Source organism: Mobula hypostoma, chromosome 9 (assembly GCF_963921235.1).
Source record: "Mobula hypostoma chromosome 9, sMobHyp1.1, whole genome shotgun sequence".
Classification (NCBI taxonomy): Eukaryota; Metazoa; Chordata; class Chondrichthyes; order Myliobatiformes; family Myliobatidae; genus Mobula; species Mobula hypostoma.
The window spans coordinates 4,842,747-4,864,717 of NC_086105.1; the positions used below are offsets into that span (position 1 = coordinate 4,842,747).

Genomic DNA, 21,971 nt, shown 5'->3' on the forward strand with positions numbered 1-21,971 from the left:
TCACCAGTGCTTTATAAAGTCTAAACGTTACATCCTTGCTTTTATATTCTAGTCCTCTGAAATTAACGCTAATGTTGTGTTTGCCTTCCTCACTACAGGTTCAACCTGCAAATCAACCTTTAGGGAACCCTGCACAAGGAATCCCAAGTCCCTTTGCACCTCAGTTTTTTTTTGTATTTTCTCTCCATTTAGAAAATGGTCAACCCTTTCATTTCTTCTACCGAAGTGCACAAACATCTGCCTTTTCTTTGCCTATTCTCCTAATCTGCCTATCCTTCTGTAGCCCACTCCTTCCTCAAACCTACCTGTCCCTCCTCCTATCTTCATATCATCTGCAAACTTTCCAACAAAGCCATCAATTCCATCATCCAAATCATTAAACATAATGTAAAAAGAAATGGTCCTAACACCGATCCCTGTGGAATACCTCTAGTCACTGGCAGCCAGCCTGAAAAGGCTCCCTTTATTCCCACTATTTGCCTCCTGTCAATCAGCCACTGCTTTGTCCATGCCAGGATCTTCACTGTAAAACCATAGCTCATAGCTTGTTGAGCAGTCTTGTGTGTGACTCCTTGATAAAGAGCTTCTGAAAATCCAAGTACACATCAACTGTTTCTCCCTTGTTTATCCTACTTTTTATTTCTTTAAAGAATTCCAACAGAGTTGTCAGGCAAGATTGAAACCATGCTGACTACAGCCTACTTTATCATGTACCTAAAAAGTACCCTGAAATCACATCCTTAACAATCAATTTCACCATTTTCCCCAACCACTGAGGTCAGACTAGCTGGTCTATAGTTTCCTTCTGCCTCTCTCCATTCTTGAAGAGTGGAGTGATATTTGCAATTTTCCAGTTTTCTGGAGCCATTCCAGAATCCAGTGATTCTTGAAAGATCATTGTTAATGCCTGTACAATCTCTTCAGCCACCTCTTTTAGAACTTTGGGGTGTTCACCATCTGGTCCAGGTGACTCGGCTACCTTCACACCTTTCCGTTTCTGAGAACATTCTCCCTAATAATGTAACTTCATGATCCTTGACACCTGGAACTTCCATCATACTGCTAATGTCTTCCACAGTGAAGACTGATGCAAAATACTTATTCAGCTTGTCCACCATTTCCTTGACCCCCATTACTACCTCGCCAGCATCATTTTCAAGTGGTCCGATATTCAGACTTGCCTCCCTTTTACACTGTATATATCTGAAAAAACTTTTGGTATTCTCTTTAATATTATTGGCTAGCTTGCTTTTGTATTCCATCTTTACCTTAATGACTTTTTTAGTTGCCTTCTGTTGGTTTTTAAAAGCTTCCAAATCCACTATTTTTTGCTCTATTATATGCCGCCTCTTTGGCTTTTGTTTCCTTTGACTTGTTACTCATGGCTGTCGTCTTGCCTTCAGAATACTACTTCCTCTTTGGGATGAATATATCCTGCGCCTTCTGAATTGCTTTCAGAAATTCCAGCCATTGCTGCTCTGCTGTCCTCCCTGCCAGTGTTCTTTTCCGATCAGTTCTGGCCAACTCCTCTCTGCCTCTGTAATTCCCTTTATTCAGCTGTAATAGCTGATACCCGAGTGGGCTCAACCACAAACTGCTCTAAAAAGCCATCTCATGGGCACGACAGAAATTCGCCCTCCAGGATTCGAGTCCCGACCTGGTCTTTCCCAATCTATCTGCATATTGAAACCCCCCAAGACTGTTGTAACATTGTCCTTTTGGCATGCATTTTCTATCTCCCATTTGTAATTTGTAGATCACATCCTTGCCGCCGTTTGGGGGACTATGTACAACTCCCAGCAGGGCCTTGCAGTTCCTTGGCACTATCCACAATGATTCAACACCTTGCAACCTTGTCAACTGTTTCTGATTTGATTTCATTTTTTACCAACAGAGCAACATCAACCCCTCTGCCTGTCCTTTCGATACAATGTGTATCCTTGGATATTAAGCTCCCAGCAACAATCTTTCAACCATGATTCAGTGGTGCCAACATCATGCCTACCAATCTGTGGCTGCTCCAAGTTCATCTAAATTATTCTGTATACTGCGCGCAGTCAGATACAACACCTTCAGACCTGTATTCACCCTTCTGATTTTTGCTCACCTTTTACATTGCGGCTCATCCTGTTGACTGCAACTTTGCCCTATCAACAGCCTCTCTTCACTACACTGCTTCTGTCTGTAAACCAACTATCTCATCTTCAGCACTATCACTCCATTTCCCATCCCCCTGTCAAACTAGATTAAAGCCACCCGAACAACTCTAGCTAACCTGCCTGCAATGTATTGGACCCCTCAGGTTCAGATGCTACCTGCCCCTTTTGTACAGGTTTTGCCTTCCACAGAAGAGATCCCAATGATCCATAAACCCTGACCCCTGCACCAGTTCCTCAGCCATTCATTCACCTACCAAATATTCTATTCTTGCCCTCACTGGCTTGTGGCACAGGTAGCAATCCAGAGAATACAACCTTGGAAGTCCTGTTTCTTAACTTCTACGTGGCTCCCTAAAATCTCTCTTCAGGATTTCCTCACCTTGACTATCGACCATCCACCAAGACTTCTAGCTGCTCACCTCTCCCTTGATAATGCCATGGACCAAATCGGAGACATCCCTGACCTGGCACCAGGGAGGCAACATTCCATCCGGATGTCTCTTTCATACCTACAGAACCTAGTCTCTGTTCCTCTGACTAGGGAACCTCCTATCAAGACCTTTCTGCTCTTCTGAGCCACAGCACCAGACTCGGTGCCAGAGACCCAGCACTGTGGCTCTTTTTTTGCCCCCCCCCCACCAAAGATATCTAAAGTTGTATACTTGTTACTGAGGGGAATGGGCACAGGTGTACTCTGCACTAGCTGTGTTTGCCCCCCTTCTCCTGACAGTCCTGCAATCGAGGGTGACTACTTCCCTGTAGCTCCTGTCTACCACCTCCTCATTCTCCCATCTGCAGCTTCAGTTCTTCAATACACTCTGTCAGGAGCTGCAGATCGGTGAACCTGGTGTAGATGTCTTTATCTAGGAGACTGCAGGTCTCCCAGACTTCCCACATCCACACTGCCCTTGTAGCCATTCTCACTAAACTACTAACAGATGAGGAATTGGCAAATGAGGACAGAAAAAGCAACTTGAAAGACAATTTACCTCACCCAAACCTGATCTTGCCCAAGCCTGATGAGCCGAGGTTACTAAATACTGGCATACTCCAAGTGAATGGCCACTCCTTGCAGCAGCAGGGATGAAATGCAGATCCTGCAGCTGGCATAAAGCACTGTGCCAATGGCTACATTGGTGTACTGCTCCATACTGGGTTATGTGATGGACTGGGCTGCATTTGTAATCCTCTGCAATTACTTGTGGCCTTGGGCAGAGATGTTGCTGTGCCAAGTTGCGCTGCATCCTCCTGTGGAGCACCTCTATAATAACCAGAAAGTACAAGTACAGGAACCATAGCTGGAGATCCATTAACCAGCCACACGAGTATAACTGCTTCGATTTAAATGCCATTGGTACTCAGAGGGAATAGTTCAAATTGCTTTTTATTATTGGAGTGCACGTGTCACCATACAGCCCTGAGATTTAATGTCTTGTGGGCATACTCAACAAATCTAAAATAACTATGATAGAATCAATTAAATACTGCCCAGCTAGGGCTTTCAACCAGTGCAAAAGACAGCAATCTGTGTAAATGCAAAAAGAAGAAACAATTTTAGGTGCAAAGAGCCGGAACTGGTTAGTAGGTAAATTGGTGACTGAACTGCTGTTATCAGGCCTGTGTTAAATGGGTTGGTTTGCTGGGTGTTGCTGGCTCACTGGGCTCTCAGAGCCAGTGGCAGGTTCCACGCTCCATCTCCAAGTAGATGCTTAGACCTAAATAGCCTTTTTATGGATGTGACACAATCTGAATTGACGCCAATTTGTGAGAACAACAAAACTAAATGTAAAATAATTTAGGTGGAACTACTGGACTTCCTAATGGGATCTTCATCGGATACAGCACCACAAGTACCCACTTCTCCACCCAGTGAGCAATGTCGATCCACTTCTAAGGTGAGGCAAAGAGTCTTGAAGAGGTGTTGTAAACACAAAATACTCTGCAGATGCTGAGGTTAAAGCAGCACTCACAACAAGCTGGAGGAACTCAGCAGGTCAGGCAGCATCCGTGGAAACGATCGGTCAACGTTTCGGGCTGGAACCCTTGAGACCTGACGAAGGGTTCTGGCCCAAAACGTTGACTGATCATTTCCTCGGATGTTGCCCGACCTGCTGAGTTCCTCCAGCTTGTTGAAGAGGTGTTGCATTTAATTAATGCCAATGGTTGCATTTAAACTGAGCTATCATGGGCATGACAGCAAAAGGAAAGACTTTGAAGTTGAGGGCCGGACAATTTTTGTTTTTAGACTTGCAGGTATAGTACTGCAGTCTACTTGTCCTACTGCTCAATTTTGCACTAGTTATTGAAAGAGGTATAAATTGTACAAACAGCATGCCTTTGATCAGATATCAGTCAGCAATCGCACTGGTGAAGGGCCTCTGCTCAAAACATCAACTGTTTATCCCTCTCCATAGACGCTGCCTGATCTGCGTTCCTCCAGCATTTTGCATTGCTCAAGATTCCCAGCATTTGCAGAATCTCTTGTGTTTAGGCTTTTGTATCTGCTCATGAAAATGTCAACACAAATGTCCTATAAACTGGGTTTTAAATTCATAAACTCAGTGGGCAACACTCGTATTCTGTCTGGGTAGCCTCCAACCTGATGGCATCGACATTGACTTTTCTAATTTCTGGTCACTTCTTTCTCCGCCCCCCCCCCCACCCCTTCTTTGTTTTCCATTTCCCACTCTGGCTCCCCATCACCTCCCCTCTGTTCCTTTCTTCTATGATCCACTGTCCTCTCCTATCAAATTTCTCCTTCAGTCCTTTACCTCTTCACATCTCAGCTTCTATCTTTCCCCTGCCGATCCACCTGCCAGCTTATCTGCCTTCCTTCCCTTCCCCAACTTTCTTACTCTGGCATTTTCCCCCCTTCCTTTCCAGTCCTGATGACGGGTCTCCACCTGAAACGTCGACCGGCTTGCTAACTTTCCCTAAACAAGGGTTCCCAATCTTTTTATGCCATGGTCCCCAGGGTGGGAGCCCCTGCACTGGAATTCTGTGCATTGCTCTGGATTTCCAGCGTCTCTTTAACTAATTATTGCATTACATTACAGTGATTTTGTGGTCCAGGCACATGACTGGGTGTTTCTCACACTTCACCATTGTTCTGTTATAGCTGCTGCCACTCTGGAGGAAGCTTCTCTCTGATTATTTGCACTTGTTGGTGAACTCCAGGAGTGACCTGGCATTGGCATGTGTTTTCAATGTCCCTGACCGGGCACTTGGTCCTGATGGTTTCACTCACCTCAAGCACACAGCACGCAGAAAGCAGATGTCCTTGTACCAGGTAAGGCAGCTCGGAACTTGTCCATTCATCACTTCCCACTAAACTTCCTCCTGGCACGTATCCCTGTAAGTAACAAATGCCACACCTGCCCACTCAGGGGTGCACGGAGTCCTTCCAGATGAGGCAACGCTTCGCCTGTGAATCTGTCGGGGTTGTCTATTGTATCCAGTGTTCCCAATGCAGCCTCCACTACATTGGTGAGACGCTACATAAATTGGGAGACTGCTTTGTTCAGCTCTGTTGCCGAAGGTGGAATTTCCTGGTGGCCAGCCATTTTAATTCCTATTCCAACTTGTCAGTCATGGCCTCCTTTTCTGCCACGATGAGGCCACTCTCAGGGTGGAGGAACAGCAGCTCATTTCATCTAGGTAGCCTCCAACCTGATTACATGAGCATCAATTTCTCCTTCTGGTAATTTTGTTCCTCCTTCCCTCCCCCTTCCCTCTATTCCCCCACACTGGCCTCGATCTCTTCTCATCACCTGCCTGTCACCTTCCCCTGGTGCTCTACCACCTTCGTTTTCTCGCACAGTCCACTCTCCTCTCCTATCAGATTCCTTCCTCTCCAGCCCAACCGGCTTTCCCTGTCAGTCCAAAGACTTGCTGGTCAGTAGGTTAATTGGTCATTGTAACTTGTTCTGTAGTTAGGCCAGGGTTAAGTAGTGAGTTGCTGGGTGGTGTGGCTCATTGAGTCGGAAGGGCCTATTCTGTGCTGTATATTTTTTAAATAAATTGAGTTATTACCAGTGGACACAGCTGAGGGGGCATCCTTTTAGAACAAAGGAGGAGGAATCTTTTTAACCAGAAAGCAGTGAATCTGTGGAAATCTTTGCCACAGGCAGCTGTGGAGGCCAAATATTTATGTATATTTAAGGACAAGGTTGATCGATTCTTGATTGGTCAGGGCATGAAGGGATACAGGGAGAAGGCAGGAAATTGGTGCTGAGAGGAAAATTGGATCAGCCATGATGAAATGGTGGAGCAGACTTGACGGGCCAAATGGCCTAATTCTGATCCTATTATTGGAGATATTTACAGAGGAGATTTACCAGGATGCTCTCTGGATTAGAGAGCATGTCTTGAGGATAGGTTGAGTGAGGGCTTTTCTCTTTGGAGTGAAGGAGAATGAGACGTTCCACACTCTCCACCCTCTGAGTGAAGGTGAACCACCAGCAGAAATGGAGATTGTGGGTTCGATGGCAACATTTAAGAAAAATTTGGCCCATCTAGTCAGTAGGAGGAGTATGTAGTGTTGTGATCCAGGTGCAGGTCAATGGGACTAGGCTGAGTAACAGCTTGGCATGGACTAGATGGGCCAAATGGCCTGTTTCTGTGCTGTAGCACTCTGTGATAGAGCTAGACTGGACAGACAGGAGAGTAAATTTTAAGGTGACTGGAGGAAAGTATGGGGGGGGGGCAGATAGTCGTCAGAGATGCACAAGGTTTTTTTTTATAGAGTGTTGGGTGAATGGAATATGCCGCCGGGGTGGTGGTAGAGGCAGATACATCTGGGACATTTAAGCGACTCTTGGGCACGTGGATGAAGAACAAATGGGAGGCTATATAGGAGGGAAAGTTTGGATTGATCTTGGTGTATGTTAAAAGGTCAGCACAACATCGTGGGCTGAATGGCATATACAATGCTATTCTATGGTCTATTAAAGGCTGAGTTTAACAGCAAGGGTCAGGTAGAGGAATTCTTGAGGGTTCCAAGAGGTCTGGAGGCGTGAATGGTAACAGTGTGTATGTCAATGTTCCTTCACTTAGTCTCTCACCCATCACGATAGCAAATTATCAGGCTGCTGTTCATCAACTAGATGGGCCAGACTTCTCTTAAATGTTGCCATCGAGCCTGCTCAGTGTTCAACAATATCCCCTCAACTCATCCCCTGGCTCTATTCCTCTGTAAATAGAGAACTACCTTCCTCATCGGCTGATCTGTCAACACAGATCATATCAAGTTCAAATTTAATTGTAGTTCAACCATACATGTGTATACAACCAAATGAAACACCGTTTCTCCAGGGCCAAGGTGCAAAGCACGATACACGCAGCACCAACATATAGTTACGATAGCACAAGCTAATGTCACATTTCTTCTCCCATTCTCAGACTGCAGCATCCTTTATTAGAAGCCTGGAGCTTGGAGGGAAGAGTTACGCCCCTTCAGCAGACGATCCACTCATGCAGTACGTCAAGGGACTGATGGATTTGGTGCACTTTGTGGACAAGCTACAAGAGATAATGGGAGAGACTTCTGACCCCAGGTACTGGCAGTCTCTTGAGCTCATGAATAAAAACAGGCCGGAAGAATTCTTGCAATAAAACATAGTAGTCATAGTCATACATCATTGATCCCGGAGGAAACTGGTTTTCGTTACAGTTGCACCATAAGTAATTAATAGTAATAAAACCATGAATAGTTAAATAGTAATATGTAAATTATGCCAGGAAATAAGTCCAGGACCAGGCCATTGGGTCACTGAATTTGTATGTGAAAATCAAACTACTGATGTTGGAAATCCGGAGATTTTAAAAGCTAGAAACTCGGCAGGTCAGGCAGGTAAGCGGAGAAAGGAGCACGGCTTCTGTAGAATCGGGTGTATTATCACTGACTGCCATCAAATTCATTGGGTGGCGGGGTGGAGGTGCGTCTCTACCAGAGGAGGTGTAAGGTGCTCCTTCCCTCCACTAACCTGCAGGTCATCCTTGGGCAAGGTGTAGCACCTGCTTAGACCCTGATCAGGGTCACGAAACCATGGGAGCTGGTGGTGGATGGTCATATGAGCAAATGGTACACATCACAAGTCCTGGTTATGTGACGCCAGACAGACAGTCTCTGAGTATTGATGATGGCTGGGGTCACCCGTCTGGTAAAGACACTCTCCAGAAGAAGGCAATGGCAAACCACTTCTGTAGGGAAAAACTTGCCAAGAATCATGGTTAAAGACCATGATCGCTCATGTCATTGCATATAATGATAAGTCATGATATTTGTCTTTTGTGGCAGTCGTACAATGCAATACATAAGTTGCAATAAGAAATTGTATTTTCGATTACCTTGTATTTATGAATTAGAAGTACACTAAAGTGTTCATAGATTCATTGTCTGTTCGGAAATCCTGATGGCAGAAGGGAAGATGCTGTTCCTAAAATGTTGAGTGTGTGTTTTCAAGATCCTGTATCTCCTCTCTGGTAACATGAAGCTGAGATCTGTATAGTAAATCCAACGTTTCCACTCACCCCACCACTGACATACAGCAACAACATTGTGTAGTATCTACAGGATCCATTACAACATCTCACTGAGACTCCTCAGAGCTCCTTCCAAACCCACCACCCCTACCAACTGGAAGAATGGGAGCTATAAAAGAGCAGGGAATTCCCTCAACACAAAGTAGTCTGACCTGGAAATGTATTGCTTGATTCAGATTGTCTGGTTTGAACCACATGGTAGCAGCATGTTGTGTAGCAGTCAGTGTTACACTATTACAGTGCCAAGCTAGCCAGTGGTGTGGTGGCATTTATACCTGACCTTGGTACGAGTGGTTCCAGGTTCAAATCTGGCCAGCTTCTTGTACCCTATCCATCCATGCTGAATTGAGTGTCAAGCTAACAACTCAGCCTCATTTATATTTTTTAAAAAAAGATCAATACTAAAGAAACAGTAAGGTTGCCACCCGATGCCGCACAAGGTGTGGAAAGGAGCAAATTAAGTGCCAGCTGTAAATGCAGAGTTCAATCCCTGCTGCTGTCTGTAAGGAGTTTGTATGTCCTCCCTGTGACCATGTGGGTTTCCTCTGGGTGCTCTGGTTTCCTCCCACAGTCTAAGGATGTATGGGTTAGTGTTAGTGGGTGTGCTCTGTTGGTGACTGGAAACGTGGTGACATTTGCAGGCTGCCCCAGCACAAACATCACTGATTTGATGCAAATGACGCACTTTACTGTTGTTTTCTTGTACATGAGACACATCACTTCTTCATTCACATTCAAAAATAACTTGCTGTGGGAATACAACATACAATCTGTCACAATTCAATTGTAATGAAGAATTAAATTTTTTTTTTCCTGCTCTTGATATTTACTGCCCTCTGGGTAGGGGCAGCAGCTGAGTGCATTACACCAATTCATTCTGCATCTCAACTCCCTCACCCCACACCAGGAGAAGTTGACCATGTCTTGCATAGAGGAAAATCTGTGCAAGAAAACCCTGTTTTCATACCAGCCGTCATTTACTAAGTGGCCAAGTCAAGAGGCATGACAGCATTGCCTGGCCTATGACGATGTCTGACCTGCTGTTCCTCCAGTCTGCATGTAACGTGTGCTTTCGTTGTCAGCCTTGCCCACTTAGCCTTGGTATTGGGCTGTGAGCATTTACTGAATTATTATTGAACTTTTTATCAAAAGCAGCATTTAAACATATTGTTATTTAATTCACCATCACCGGGTCAAAATCCTGGCACTCCTTCCCTGACCGCACTGTGGGAGTAGCCCACACAGCCTGGACTGCAGTAGTTCATGAAGTCGTCTCACCAGCTCAGTTATTTGGGGATAATTCAGCCAGCAAAGTCCACATGCATTGAATATTAAAAATATTAATACAAAAGGCTTTGCAGCTTAATTAAAATCCAAGGAATTGTATACATTTTCTGGATGGCAGCAGTTCAAGGAGGCAAATCGCCATGTTTCATGGGCATTCAGGAATGGCTCAGCCTGGGCACAAATTTAACTACAAGAAAAAGACCAATTTGACACTTCAATTCAACACAATCTATTATTAACATAAATTATCAAACTGTGCAGGAGCAGACCCTTCAGCTCAGAGCTGTGCTGAACCAGCTAAAAAGTAAATCAAACCCCCTCCCCAAACTAATCCTTCCTCCCTAGATAATGTCCATATCCCTCCATCTTCCTCATATCCACGTGCCTATCTAAACATTTCTTAAAACCCTGTACAGTAATATATTTCCTTCTACCACCATACCAGGCAGCACATTCCAGGCATCCACCACTGAGTTTTTTTTTAAAGTAGAAGCTTGCCCCTCACGTCCCCTGTGAAGCCACCCCCTCTTGCCTTCAATGTATGCTGTCCAGCGTTAGACATTTCTACCTGCGGAAAATGACACTGTCTACTTTATCAATGGCTCACCTAATCCTGTAAACCTCTATCGGATCTCCCCCAGCCTCTGCCACTCCCCAAAAAACGAATCTATCCAACCTCTCAGAAGCACATGCCCTCTAAACCAGGAAGCACTCTGGAAAACGTCTTCTGCAACTTCTCCAAGGCCTCAACATCCTTCCTATAATGGGGTGACCAGAACTGTATGCAATACTCTAGATGTGGCCCAACTAGAGTTTTATAAAGTTGCAACTTCATAACTTTTGAACTTCAATCTACTTGCTTACCAATTGATAAGCAGCACTTTTATCCTCACAAAGGAACAATCTCTTAACATTGTATAGATCATTGGAAGACCATCTTTCAAAACTTCGGTTGGTTAATAGTAATGAGTTGCAATTGCGATATTATTACAGCCTGAGGCATCAGAGTTCAATTCCGGCATCCTCTAAGAGGTTTGCACGTTCTTCCCTTTTGTGCGTGGGCTTCCTCCCGGTGCTCCAGTTTCCTCCCACACTCCAAAGCCTTGCTACTTAGTGGGTTAATTGTTCATTGTAAATTGTCTTGCAGTTGCCTGTTCTGGACCTGTTCTGCTGTGTATCTCTAAATGAAATTGGGATTGATAAATGTAAACAGACGAGATTCTGTCGATGCTGGAGATCTAGAGAAACACACACGCAATGCTGGAGGAACTCAGCAGGTCAGGCAGCATCTATGGAAATGAATAAACAGCTGACGTTTTGGGCCAAGATACAAGGTTAAAAGACATTGGTGTACTGTAAGCAGTTTCGGGCCCCTTATCTACAAAAGGATGTGCTGGTATTGGAGAGGGTCCAGCAGCGTTTCACAAGAATGACCGTGGGACTGAAAGGGTTAACGTGAGGAACGCTTGGTCCTGTACCCGCTGAGGGGGAAATCTCTTTGAAATATATTGAAAGGCCTCGGCAGAGTGGACGTGGAGAAGATGGTTCTGCTAGTGGGGGAGGTCTCGGGTCAAAAGGATGTCGGAGCAGACTCGATGTGAGCAGAATTAGGCCAATGCTTTATGATGGGTTCTCATCTTTTTTTTTTATGCTGTGGACCCCAGATTGGTGACCCCTGTCTAATCTTGAATCAGCCGCGATCAAATGGTGGAATAGATTTGATGGGCAGAGTGGCCTACATCTGCTCATATCTTGTGATTAAAGCCCACACCTCTTTGAATATATTACAAAATATATATGTAGCAAGCTCTGATCTCTAGTTGATAGCTAAGGGTTAGAACATACTTTCTGGGCTGAATTCCCCTCTGCTGTGCTATGGTTCTTGCACAATCCAAGGTCCTGTATTTCCAAACAGATGGTGGCTGGCTTTATTCCTGAGGCATGAATTGGCTGCAAAGCAGTCCTGAACTTTGTGTTGAGCAGAGGAGTAGGAGGGAGAGGGACAAAGAGATCTTGTTGGAATTGAGTATGCTGACAGCCAAAGTGAGAATCGCTGAGCCTGCATAGACTGCAGCGTCCATAGTTCCTGGAATGAGGGTCGAGCAGCTGTGGGTTTAACTCTGATCGCTTTCCATGTGTTTAATCACTTAACAGTGTCACGAAAAACACAGCCAACGTGGAAATAATTGGAAAGCATTAACTTGTGACAGTGCTGTGAGGTGACTACATTATGTGACTCTGCTTTGTTTCCTGTTTAAGATAAACTTGTATGCTCATCCGAGGGATTGTTCTCAACAGTTTACAGTGTGGAACATCTGTATGAGGGGCTACACTGTTTCTCGAACTTGGTCACAGCTGTGCACACACCCTGGGCCCCTGCTTTCCTAGTGAGGCTGATTGAGGTCAGAATGAATTAATTTAAAAGGCTGGAGCTGCTAGGATATTTTAAAAAAATCACAATTTACAATAAAACTACAAAGACAATGGATGCTTGAAAGTTAATTGAAACCAGAAGCTGCTCGGAATTCTCAGGAGGTTGGGCAACAGGACTTGATTCCCTAGAGCACAGGAGAAAGAGGGGAGGTTTGTTGGAGGTATTTACAAAATTGAGGGGTATAGATAGGGTAAATGCAAGCAGGCTTTTTCCACTGAGGTTGGGTGAGACTAGAACTTGAAGTCTGAGTTCGGGTTGAAAGGTGAAAAGTTTAAGGGGAACCTAAAGGGGAACTTCGCTCAGAGGGTGGTGAGATTGTGGAACGAGCTGCCTGCAGAAGTGATGGATGTGGGTTCAATTTCAACATTTTAGAGAAATTTGGATAGGTATGTGGATGGGAGGGGTATGGGAGGCTATGGTCCAGGTGCAGGTTGATGGAACTAGACAGATAAATAGCTTTGCATTGACTAGATGGGCCAAAGGGCCTGTTTTGTGCTGTAGTGCTCTATCTCAGCAGAGAGAGAAATGGTTAATATTCTGGGTTGATCTTTCAGCAGAGACATGTTACAGATTTTACACCAGTGTAGATCGGGTGGGGGGGAGATGAAGGAGAAGTGCTCAAAGAGGGTGTGCAACAAAATGGAAGTCTGGAGGGATTAAAGATGACAAGAGTGTTCAGCGTAGAAGGTGCAGATAAAGAACAGGCAAAGTCACAAATGGGTTGAGAGAATCTGCAGAATGGAATCATTTATTGCTCTTACTTTTTTCCTTAAACAAAATTGCAAATTTAGACCACAGGAGCAGAATTAGAACATTCAACCCATCGCAATATCATTTTGAGTCATACTAAAGTTCAAAATAAATTTGTTATTAAAGGTACATGTGTGTCAGCATACACAGCCTTGAGGTTTGTCTCTTTACAGGCAGCCATACGAGCAAAGAAACACAATAGAACCCATTTTAAAATAAAGATGGTCAAACACCCAATGTACAGGGGGGACAAAATCATACAAACAACACGCGTAAGCAAATAGCATTCAGAATTGTGGATAATGGAAGAGAGTCCAGCTACAGACACAAAATCATATATAACAATTACAGCAGGGAAACAGGCCATCTCAGCCCTTCTAGTCCGTGCTGAACTCCTACCCTATCCTATTCCCACCGACCTGCACTCAGCCCATAACCCTCCATTCCTTTCCTGTCCATATACCTATCCAATTTAACTTTAAATGACAACATCGGACCTGCCGCAACTACTTCTGCTGGAAGCTTGTTTGATAAACTGATCACCCTCTGATAAAAGTACACTTCAGGTCCTTCCCAAATCTTTCCCCTTCCTCACTTTAAGCCTGTAGCCTGAGTCCTCTAGTTTTTGGTTCCCTTTCCTGGGGGGGGGGGTGGGGGACAATGTCAGTCTGGATTTATGCCTCAAAGGTGGTGACGAATCAGCATATAGGAGGGAGATTGAAAATCCGGCTGAGCGGTGCCATAACAAAACCTCTCGCTTACTGTCAACAAGATAAAGGAGCTGATTATTGACTTCAGGAGGTCCACGAGCCAATCCTCTTTAGGGATCTGAGGTGGAAAGGATGAGCAACTTGAAATTCCTCATGGTCCTCATTTCAGCGGGTCTGTCCTGGGTACAATTATAATTACAAAGAAAGCCCAGCAGTGTCTCTACTTCCTTAGAAGGTGCAAAGATTCAGCATGACATCTAAAACTTTGACAAACTTCCAGATGTGTGGAGAGTATATTGACTGGCTGCATCATAGCCAGGTATGGAAAGGTCAATACCCATAAATGGAAAATCCTATATTAAAAAAAAGTAATGGATTTGGCCCTGTCCATCACAGGTGAAGCCCTCCCAGCCAGTGAGCACATCTACATGAAACTTTGCCACAGCAAAGCAGCATCCATCATCAGGGACCTCCACCAACCAGGCCACGCTCTCTTCTCGCTGCTGCCATCAGGAAGGAGGTACAGGAGCCTCCAGACCCACATGACCAGGTTCAGTAACAACCATCAGGCTCTTGAACCAGTGAGGATAGGATAGCTCCACGTCACTCCACTGAACTGTTCCCACAACCTATGGACTCACTTTCACGGACAATTCATCTCATCTTCTCAATATTTATTGCTTATTCACTATTTTTTTTTCTCTTTTGTGTTTGAAATTTGTTGTCTTTTGCACACTGGTTGTCTGCCCTGTTGGGTGCGGGTGTGGTCTTTCATTAATTCCATTGTGTTTCTTTGATTTGTTGAGTATGCCACAAGAAAACGTATCTCGGGGTTATATATGGTACTTTGGTAATAAATTTACTTTGGACTTTGAAACTTTGATTTTATGTTTTTAAAGATTAGTCTACATTCAAACACAGAGAAATGTATTACTTGTGTCAAAGCAAATCAGCGAGGAACATGCTGGGGGAAGCCTGCAATGTCACCACACTTCTAGTACCAACATAGCATTCCCACAATTCACTAACCATAACCACAAATGTGCATCTTTGGACTGTGGGAGGAAACCCACACAGTCATGGGGAGAACGTATAAACTCCTTACAGACAGCGATAGAAATCGAACTCTGGTCAGTGATCACTGGCACTGGAAAGTGATTGTGCCGACCACTACACCACAGTGTCACCCAGGTTATCTCTCTTTCCTGCGTTCCCAGGAATAAGGTCTATCCTGCCCAGCCTGTTCCTGTAACTCAGCCTGGAGACCTGGCAGCATTCTCATAAATATTCCCTGCATTCTTTCCAGCTCAAATGATCTTACCCCAGAGCAATACCCAGTACTCCAGGTGTGGTCTCACCAGAGTCTTGTTGATTGGTTTTCTGTCCTATCCCATGATGTCAGTCAGATCGAACTACCTGAGGAAACCCATCCCAGAGAGTTTTTAAAGTGGAAAGCCATTGCACTCTCTCGTCCTCAGAAATTCTGGTCCACGGTACGAGACTGAGATCATGGGTTGCAGTGGATGACCATGAATTCTTCTGTGCCTTGATTTGCCCTTCGCTCTCCACGGAACATTGCCCATTGGATCTCCGTGCTGATCTCATCTGCCCAGTCCACAAGAGCATTCTAGGACAGGTGTGTCCCAATCTCACTGGGGTGTGAGGACCGTCTGTCAAAGCAGAGCATTGAGGTGTGACCACGTTTGCATGCAGACAGCCACTGGGTGTCACCAGTGAGAGCTGAGTGAGCTGCCCCAAAATGACAAGCCCCTTCACAAGAGGTGCTACTCCTTCCTGGACAGCCCCAATGTGCAACGTCCCAAGTCTTATCCCCAGGACCCTGAATGAAGAAGTCCAGTGTATTAAGACTATCAGAGAAGAGTGAGGCCTTTCAGTCCATCAGTTCTTCATTTTTTCATGGCTGATTTACTATCCCATTCTCCCATAACCTTTGACATTCCTACCAATCAAGAGACTATCAAGCTCTGTTTTAAATATACCTAATGACTGGACCTCCACAGCCGTCTGTGGCAATAAATTCTCCACAAATTCACCACCTTCTGGCTAAAGAAATTTCTGCTCATCTCTGTTCTAAAGGGACCATCTTCTACTCAAAATGTGTTCCCTCTGGTCCTGGACTCCCACTATAGGAAACATCTTCTCCACATCCACTGTAGCTAGGCCTTTCAATATTCTATGTGTTTCGATCAGATCCCCCCTCATTCTTCTAAACCCCGGTGAGTACAGGCCTAAAGCCATGTTGAAAGGTGTTGGCCACCAACGCTGGTTTGGCAGACTGTCTATTTTGCTATGAAAGTTTACTCTGTCAACTGGCACAAACAGTTTATCCGTCAATGTTCCAACTAATTCCCGGTAAAGCTGAGGAATTTCCACAGAAGTTATCAGGGGGCCTTCATTCGGTTTAGATTTTATAATCTGTCAATTATTCACAATTTTAAATTGTCCAAAATCATTCCCTTTTATCAGGTTAGTGTCCAGCTATATCAACTTTATTAAACATCCTTTCCAAACCCATACTCCAGAACACTACAGCGTGGTGCAGGTCCCTCGGCTCACGATGTTGTGACAACCTTTGAACCTGCTCTAGAATCAATCCCTCACATATACCCCTCCATCTATCATCCATGTGCCGATCTAAGAATCTCTGAAATGTCCCTAATGTATCTGCCTGTACAAACACCCCCGGCAGCACTTTTCACACATCCACCACTTTCTATCTATATATTCAATAAGAAAAGCCTACCCCTATACTTTCCTCAAAATGCCTTGAAGTTGTATCGTATTGTATCAGTCATTTCCAACTGGGGGAGCAAGATCTGGCTGACCTTATCTTGTACGTCTCTGTCAAGTCACCTCTCATCGTCTCTCACTCCAAAGAGAAAAGCTATTGCTCACTTGACTTACCATTATTTTTTTTGCCAACAAGAAAATTTATCTCCAAGTTGTACAAGGTGGCATTTATGTACTTGGTATTTTGAACTATCCTTATAAATCATGTTCTCTAATCCAAGTAGTATCCTAGTATATCTCCTCTGTACATTCTCTAAAGTTTCCATGTCCTTCTCATAATGAGGCCACCAGAACTGAACACAATACAGTATTCCAAGTGTGGTCAAACCAGGGTTTTGTAGACCGGCACCATAGCCTCTCGCTCTTGAACTTAATCCCCGATTACTGTAGACTAACACATTGTTTGCCTTCTTAACCATCCTATCAACCTGTGTGGACCCCTAGAGCCCTCTGTTTCTCCTTGACATTTTGGGCTTCCCCTTTGTAAAATTGCTCTGCTTTAATGAAGCTCAAAGTTATTTTTCTTTACTGAGTGTTAAATAGTAATCGTACATGGCGGAGTACCGCACAGGAAAAGGGCCTTCGGCCCACAATGTCTGTACTGGATATGATGCCAAATTAAACTGCATGTGATCCATATCTCTTCATCCACTGCATATTCATGTATTTGTCTAAAAGTCTCAAATGTCACTATTGTACCTGTTTCCATTGCCCTCCCCAAGCAGCCTGTCCACCAGTCTTAATGTAAAAAAAACTTGCCTCACACGTCACCTTTAAAACTTTCTCTCTGGCCTTAATTGCATGACATTTGTACCCTGGGGGTCAAGATTCTGTCCATCTCCTTATCTCTGCCTCTCATAAGTTTATAAACTTCTCCCCGCGGCCTTGCTAGATCTGGTGATATTCATCCAGAGGTTCTTCAGGAATCAGGCATGAAACCTTGTCGTAGTCTTATTTATTTATTGAGTTACAATGCAGAATAGGACCTTCACAGCAATCCAACTGGTACGTAGTTGGACTATGGAAGAAAACTGGAGTACCCATTCTCATGGGGAGAACATACAAACTCCTTACAGGCAGAATTGAACCTGGGTCGCCTGTACTGTAAAACGTTGTGTTAACCACTACACTACCGTGTGATGAGAATCGAACCCGGGTCACTAGTACTGTAAAACGTTGTGCTGACCACTACACTACAGTGTGATGGGAATCGAACCCGGGTCACTGGTACTGTAAAACATTGTGCTGACCACTACACTACCGTGTGATGGGAATCGAACCCGGGTCACTGGTACTGTAAAACGTTGTGTTAACCACTACACTACCGTGTGATGGGAATTGAACCCGGGTCACTGGTACTGTAAAACGTTGTGCTGACCACTACACTACCGTGTGATGGGAATTGAACCCGGGTCACTGGTACTGTAAAACGTTGTGCTAAACACTACATTACCGTACCACCCCATTTATTCAGTGTTTCATGAAGAAAGAATGAATGAAAAAAAGGAAAAAGAAGTCAAGGTCATCTCATACTCTGAATGGAGGTAAAACACATTCCATTGATAAGATGGAATGATGCTGGAAATCAAGGTGGAATATTTAAGGGGGACCTGATGGGATCTTCATCACTCAAAGCAGGAGTGCCCAACCTGTGGTCCACAGACCCTTTGGTTCGTGGTAAGGGTCCTTGCATTAAAAAAAGATTGGCAAACACTGACTTGGAGGGCAGTGAGTGTGTGGAATGAACTGCCTCCACAAGTGGTGGACGTGGGTTTGATTTCAACATTGAAGAGAAACTTGGATCGGTACATGGGTGGGAGGGGAATGGAGGGCCGTGGTCGATGGGACTAGTCAGAATAATAGTTTGGCAAGGACTCAATGGGCCAAATGGCCTGTTTGTGTGCTGTAGAACTGGGGTCCCCAACCTGGGGTTCACAGAGCCCTCAAGTAATGGTAAGGCTCCATGGCATAAAATGGTTGGGAACCCCTGATCTAAGATGTCACCTATGAATAACCAGATCCAAGTAGTGAGGCATCTGCCGCAGGAAACCTGAGAGTTTCTGAAAAAAATAGGTTCAGCTGTACTACAATTACTGGAAAATTTAGTAAACAGGTACACAAATATAGGTGATTATATAAAAAATTATCACTAAGCATAAGAAAGTTAGGCTACAAGAACAATTGCAATTTTATACCTTAATCCAACTGCCTTTAATGTTCCAGGGAAAATAATCCAAGTTTGTCCAGCCTCTTGTTATAACTCATATTCTCAAATCCAGACAGCATCTTGGTAAACCTCTTCCACCCCCTCTCCAAAAGCACGACATCCTTCCTGTAATGAGGGGAACAGAATTACGTGTGATATAACCTGTAACCTGACTTTCTGACTCTTGTGCTCATTGCTCCAACCTACGAATGCAAACATGACGCGCACCTTCTTCACTACACTATCAAATGGTCCAATTTAATATCAGAAAATGTGTGCAGTATACAACCTGAAATTCTTACTCTTCACCGACATCCACGAAACAGAAAAAAACCCCAAAGAGTGAATGACAGAAACATCAAAGCCCCAAAAAAATCCCCCAAATAACAACACCATCAGCAGCATCATCTCCCTTTATTCGTTGGTGGACTATAGATGCAGCTTTAAATGCCAAGGTTTAGTGTCCATCCCAAAGTATCGGAGTCCGGATAAGTTTTGGTCAATATGTTCCTTCAGACTTGCCTACCTGCATGACACTTTCTCTGAATCTGTAACAGTATGTTCTGCATTCCATTTTTCACCTCGAAGTACTTGTACTTAGGGTGATCTGCCTGGACGGTATGCAGACAAAAGCTTCTTCCTGTATTCTGAAAGCTGTGGCAATAATAATCCCGGTGACGATTCCTGGTCTACCCAATACCACCACATCAATGACAAGAGTATTGAAATTGGACTGCGGGTACGATAGCGAGGGGTGCAATTGGAATTGGTTTATTGTTCTCAGATGAACATTTTGTTCTGGATATTGTCCATACAGATCAATTCATTAAGGTAGAACAAGGTGAACCAATAACAGAATGCAGAATAAAGTGTAACAGCTACAGAGAAAGTGCAGCGCGGGTAATAAGGTGCATGGTCATCACAAGACCCTCCAAGAGGACTACAACCTTGTCGTTAGATCTGGAGGCTTGCATGTCTCAATGATCCAGACCGCTACATTGGCTGGAGTCGGGCCTTGTGTTTTGACTCTTGGTAGTGTCACCCGTGCCAAACAGGTCAATGGGTAGAGGCCAGACTAAGAATGGTCCACTCAGGGCTAATAACCCCGACCGGTCAAGCAAAATTGTTACAGAAACAACCATGAAGAGTCCTTCTATATCTGAGTACAGCGGTATCCCCGAGTCTCTACCTGGGACTTGCATGACTGACAGAAGTGAAAACCGAGATGAAGCTACTGACATAATGAAGGAAGCCCTGAACACTAGCAAAACAAAGGCCAAAACTGGTTTTGGGAATGTACAGAATGAGGACCCTGAACCAAACCTTAGGCACAATAGAGAAGATGGCCAAGGACAGACAGAGATGGAGGACGTTCATTGCTGGCCTAGATGCCAGCGGTGTAACGGGCAATACATAAGTCATAACAAGGTAGATTCTGAGGTCAAGAATCTATCTTATTGTACTAGAGAACCATTCATCAGTCTTATAATAATGGGGTAAAAGCTGTCCTTGAGCCTGATGGTATATGCTTGTAGGCTTTTGTATCTTCTGCCCAATGGAATAGGATAAAAGAGAGAAGATTCAGGGTGGGTGGAGTCTCTGATTATGCTGGTTACTTAACCACGGCAGCAAGAAGTGTGGACATAGTCTGATTTCCGTGATGTTCTGAGCTGTGTCTGTAACTCTCTGCAGTATCTTGTAGTTACGTGCAAAGAATTTGCCATACCGAGCTGTGAAACAACCAAGTAGGATGCTTTCAAAGTTCAAAAGTTAATTTATTATCACCGTGTGTGTGTGTTGTGTCTATATATACGGATTTATTGACTATGCCCTCAAGGAAATGAGGTTCATAGGTCAATAGGTTGTGGGAACATTTCACTGAGGGGGCAAGTGAAGTTAACCCCTCTGGTTCATGAGCATGATGGCTGAGAGGTAATAACTGTTCCTGAACCTGTTGATGTGGGTCCTGAGGCTCCTGTACCACCTTCCTGATGGCAGCAGTGAGAAGAGAGCATGATCTGGATGGTGGGGGTCCCTGATGATGGATGCTGCTTTCCTGCGACAACACCCCATGTAGATGTGCCCAGCGGTGGGGAGGGCTTTACCTGTGATGGACTGGGACATATCCACTACTTTTTTCAAGGGCATTGGTGTTTCCATACTTGGCTGTGATGCATGCAGTATACCATCAATACATGTTCTATGGTGCGTTAAGTAAATCTAGGTGAGGGTCCACAGTGACGTGCCAAATTTCTTTACCCTCCTGACGTGTGACTATCTTTTTCAGCATTGCAGGGAGTCAGATACTATCCACCATCACAAGACGACTGTTGAAGGGACAAAGCAGTGAGAGTTCACTCTATCTTGCCGGTGAGGAGATCCGACAGGAACTAACTATAAGGATTACCAACGCCGTCCACAGACTGGATGATGCTGCAGGGGGAAGAACGACAAACATCAGCCCTGCACAAGTGAGTGCCTTTCAGGTTTAATCTCTTCCCGCTTGGGTTTAAATTACATTTCCTTCTTTTCTTTAACCCTCGCTGGAAATGAGTTAATCCCCAGGTTATACCTAAATATCTTGCTGTGTTCTTGGTGGATTTGCATAAATCAGCTCCCACAGAGTTGGTGAGATTCTGAGTCATTTAGAAGAAGTGCTTATTCTATATTGGTATAACTCGCATTTTCAACTTTCTGCTCTACAGGAAGCCCTCCTGATGTGTGCAGCAAGTTTGAATTAGTTTTGCAACTCATGTTAATTCTGTGCTTTATTTTGTTAAGTAGACCCTGTTTTGTTTTCTTAATTCTGGGAGTCATAATTTAGAAAAAAGGCAGATAAAATGGGTTCAATCAGGTTAATTTTAATAATAAAGATTCTCCCTCCCCATTCCCCTCCTACTTCTCTTTCTCCCGTGGTCCATTCTCCTCTCCTATTGGATACCTCCTCCTGCTGTTTACCTCTTCCATCTGTCACCACCCCCCCATCCACCTTCGCCCTCAACTGATTTCGCCTGTCACCTGTCAGCTTGTACTCCTTCCCCTCCCCTCACCTTCTTATTCTGGCTTCTGTC

The 21,971-nt window shown here is 44.4% G+C and overlaps 1 protein-coding gene across 3 annotated transcripts in view; it reads left to right on the top strand.

The window, feature by feature from the left end:
- Positions 1–21,971, top strand: part of parpbp (PARP1 binding protein) — a 44,884-nt gene that overhangs the window by 10,414 nt on the left and 12,499 nt on the right. For 2 of the 3 annotated variants that reach the window (XM_063059594.1, XM_063059596.1), the window contains 4 exons: positions 3,959–4,054; positions 5,278–5,448; positions 7,560–7,714; positions 21,188–21,371. In XM_063059594.1, coding sequence (XP_062915664.1) covers positions 3,959–4,054; positions 5,278–5,448; positions 7,560–7,714; positions 21,188–21,371 — 606 coding nt within the window. The remainder of the gene's footprint in view (positions 1–3,958; positions 4,055–5,277; positions 5,449–7,559; positions 7,715–21,187; positions 21,372–21,971) is intronic. The other variant, XM_063059595.1, reaches the window with a different exon arrangement.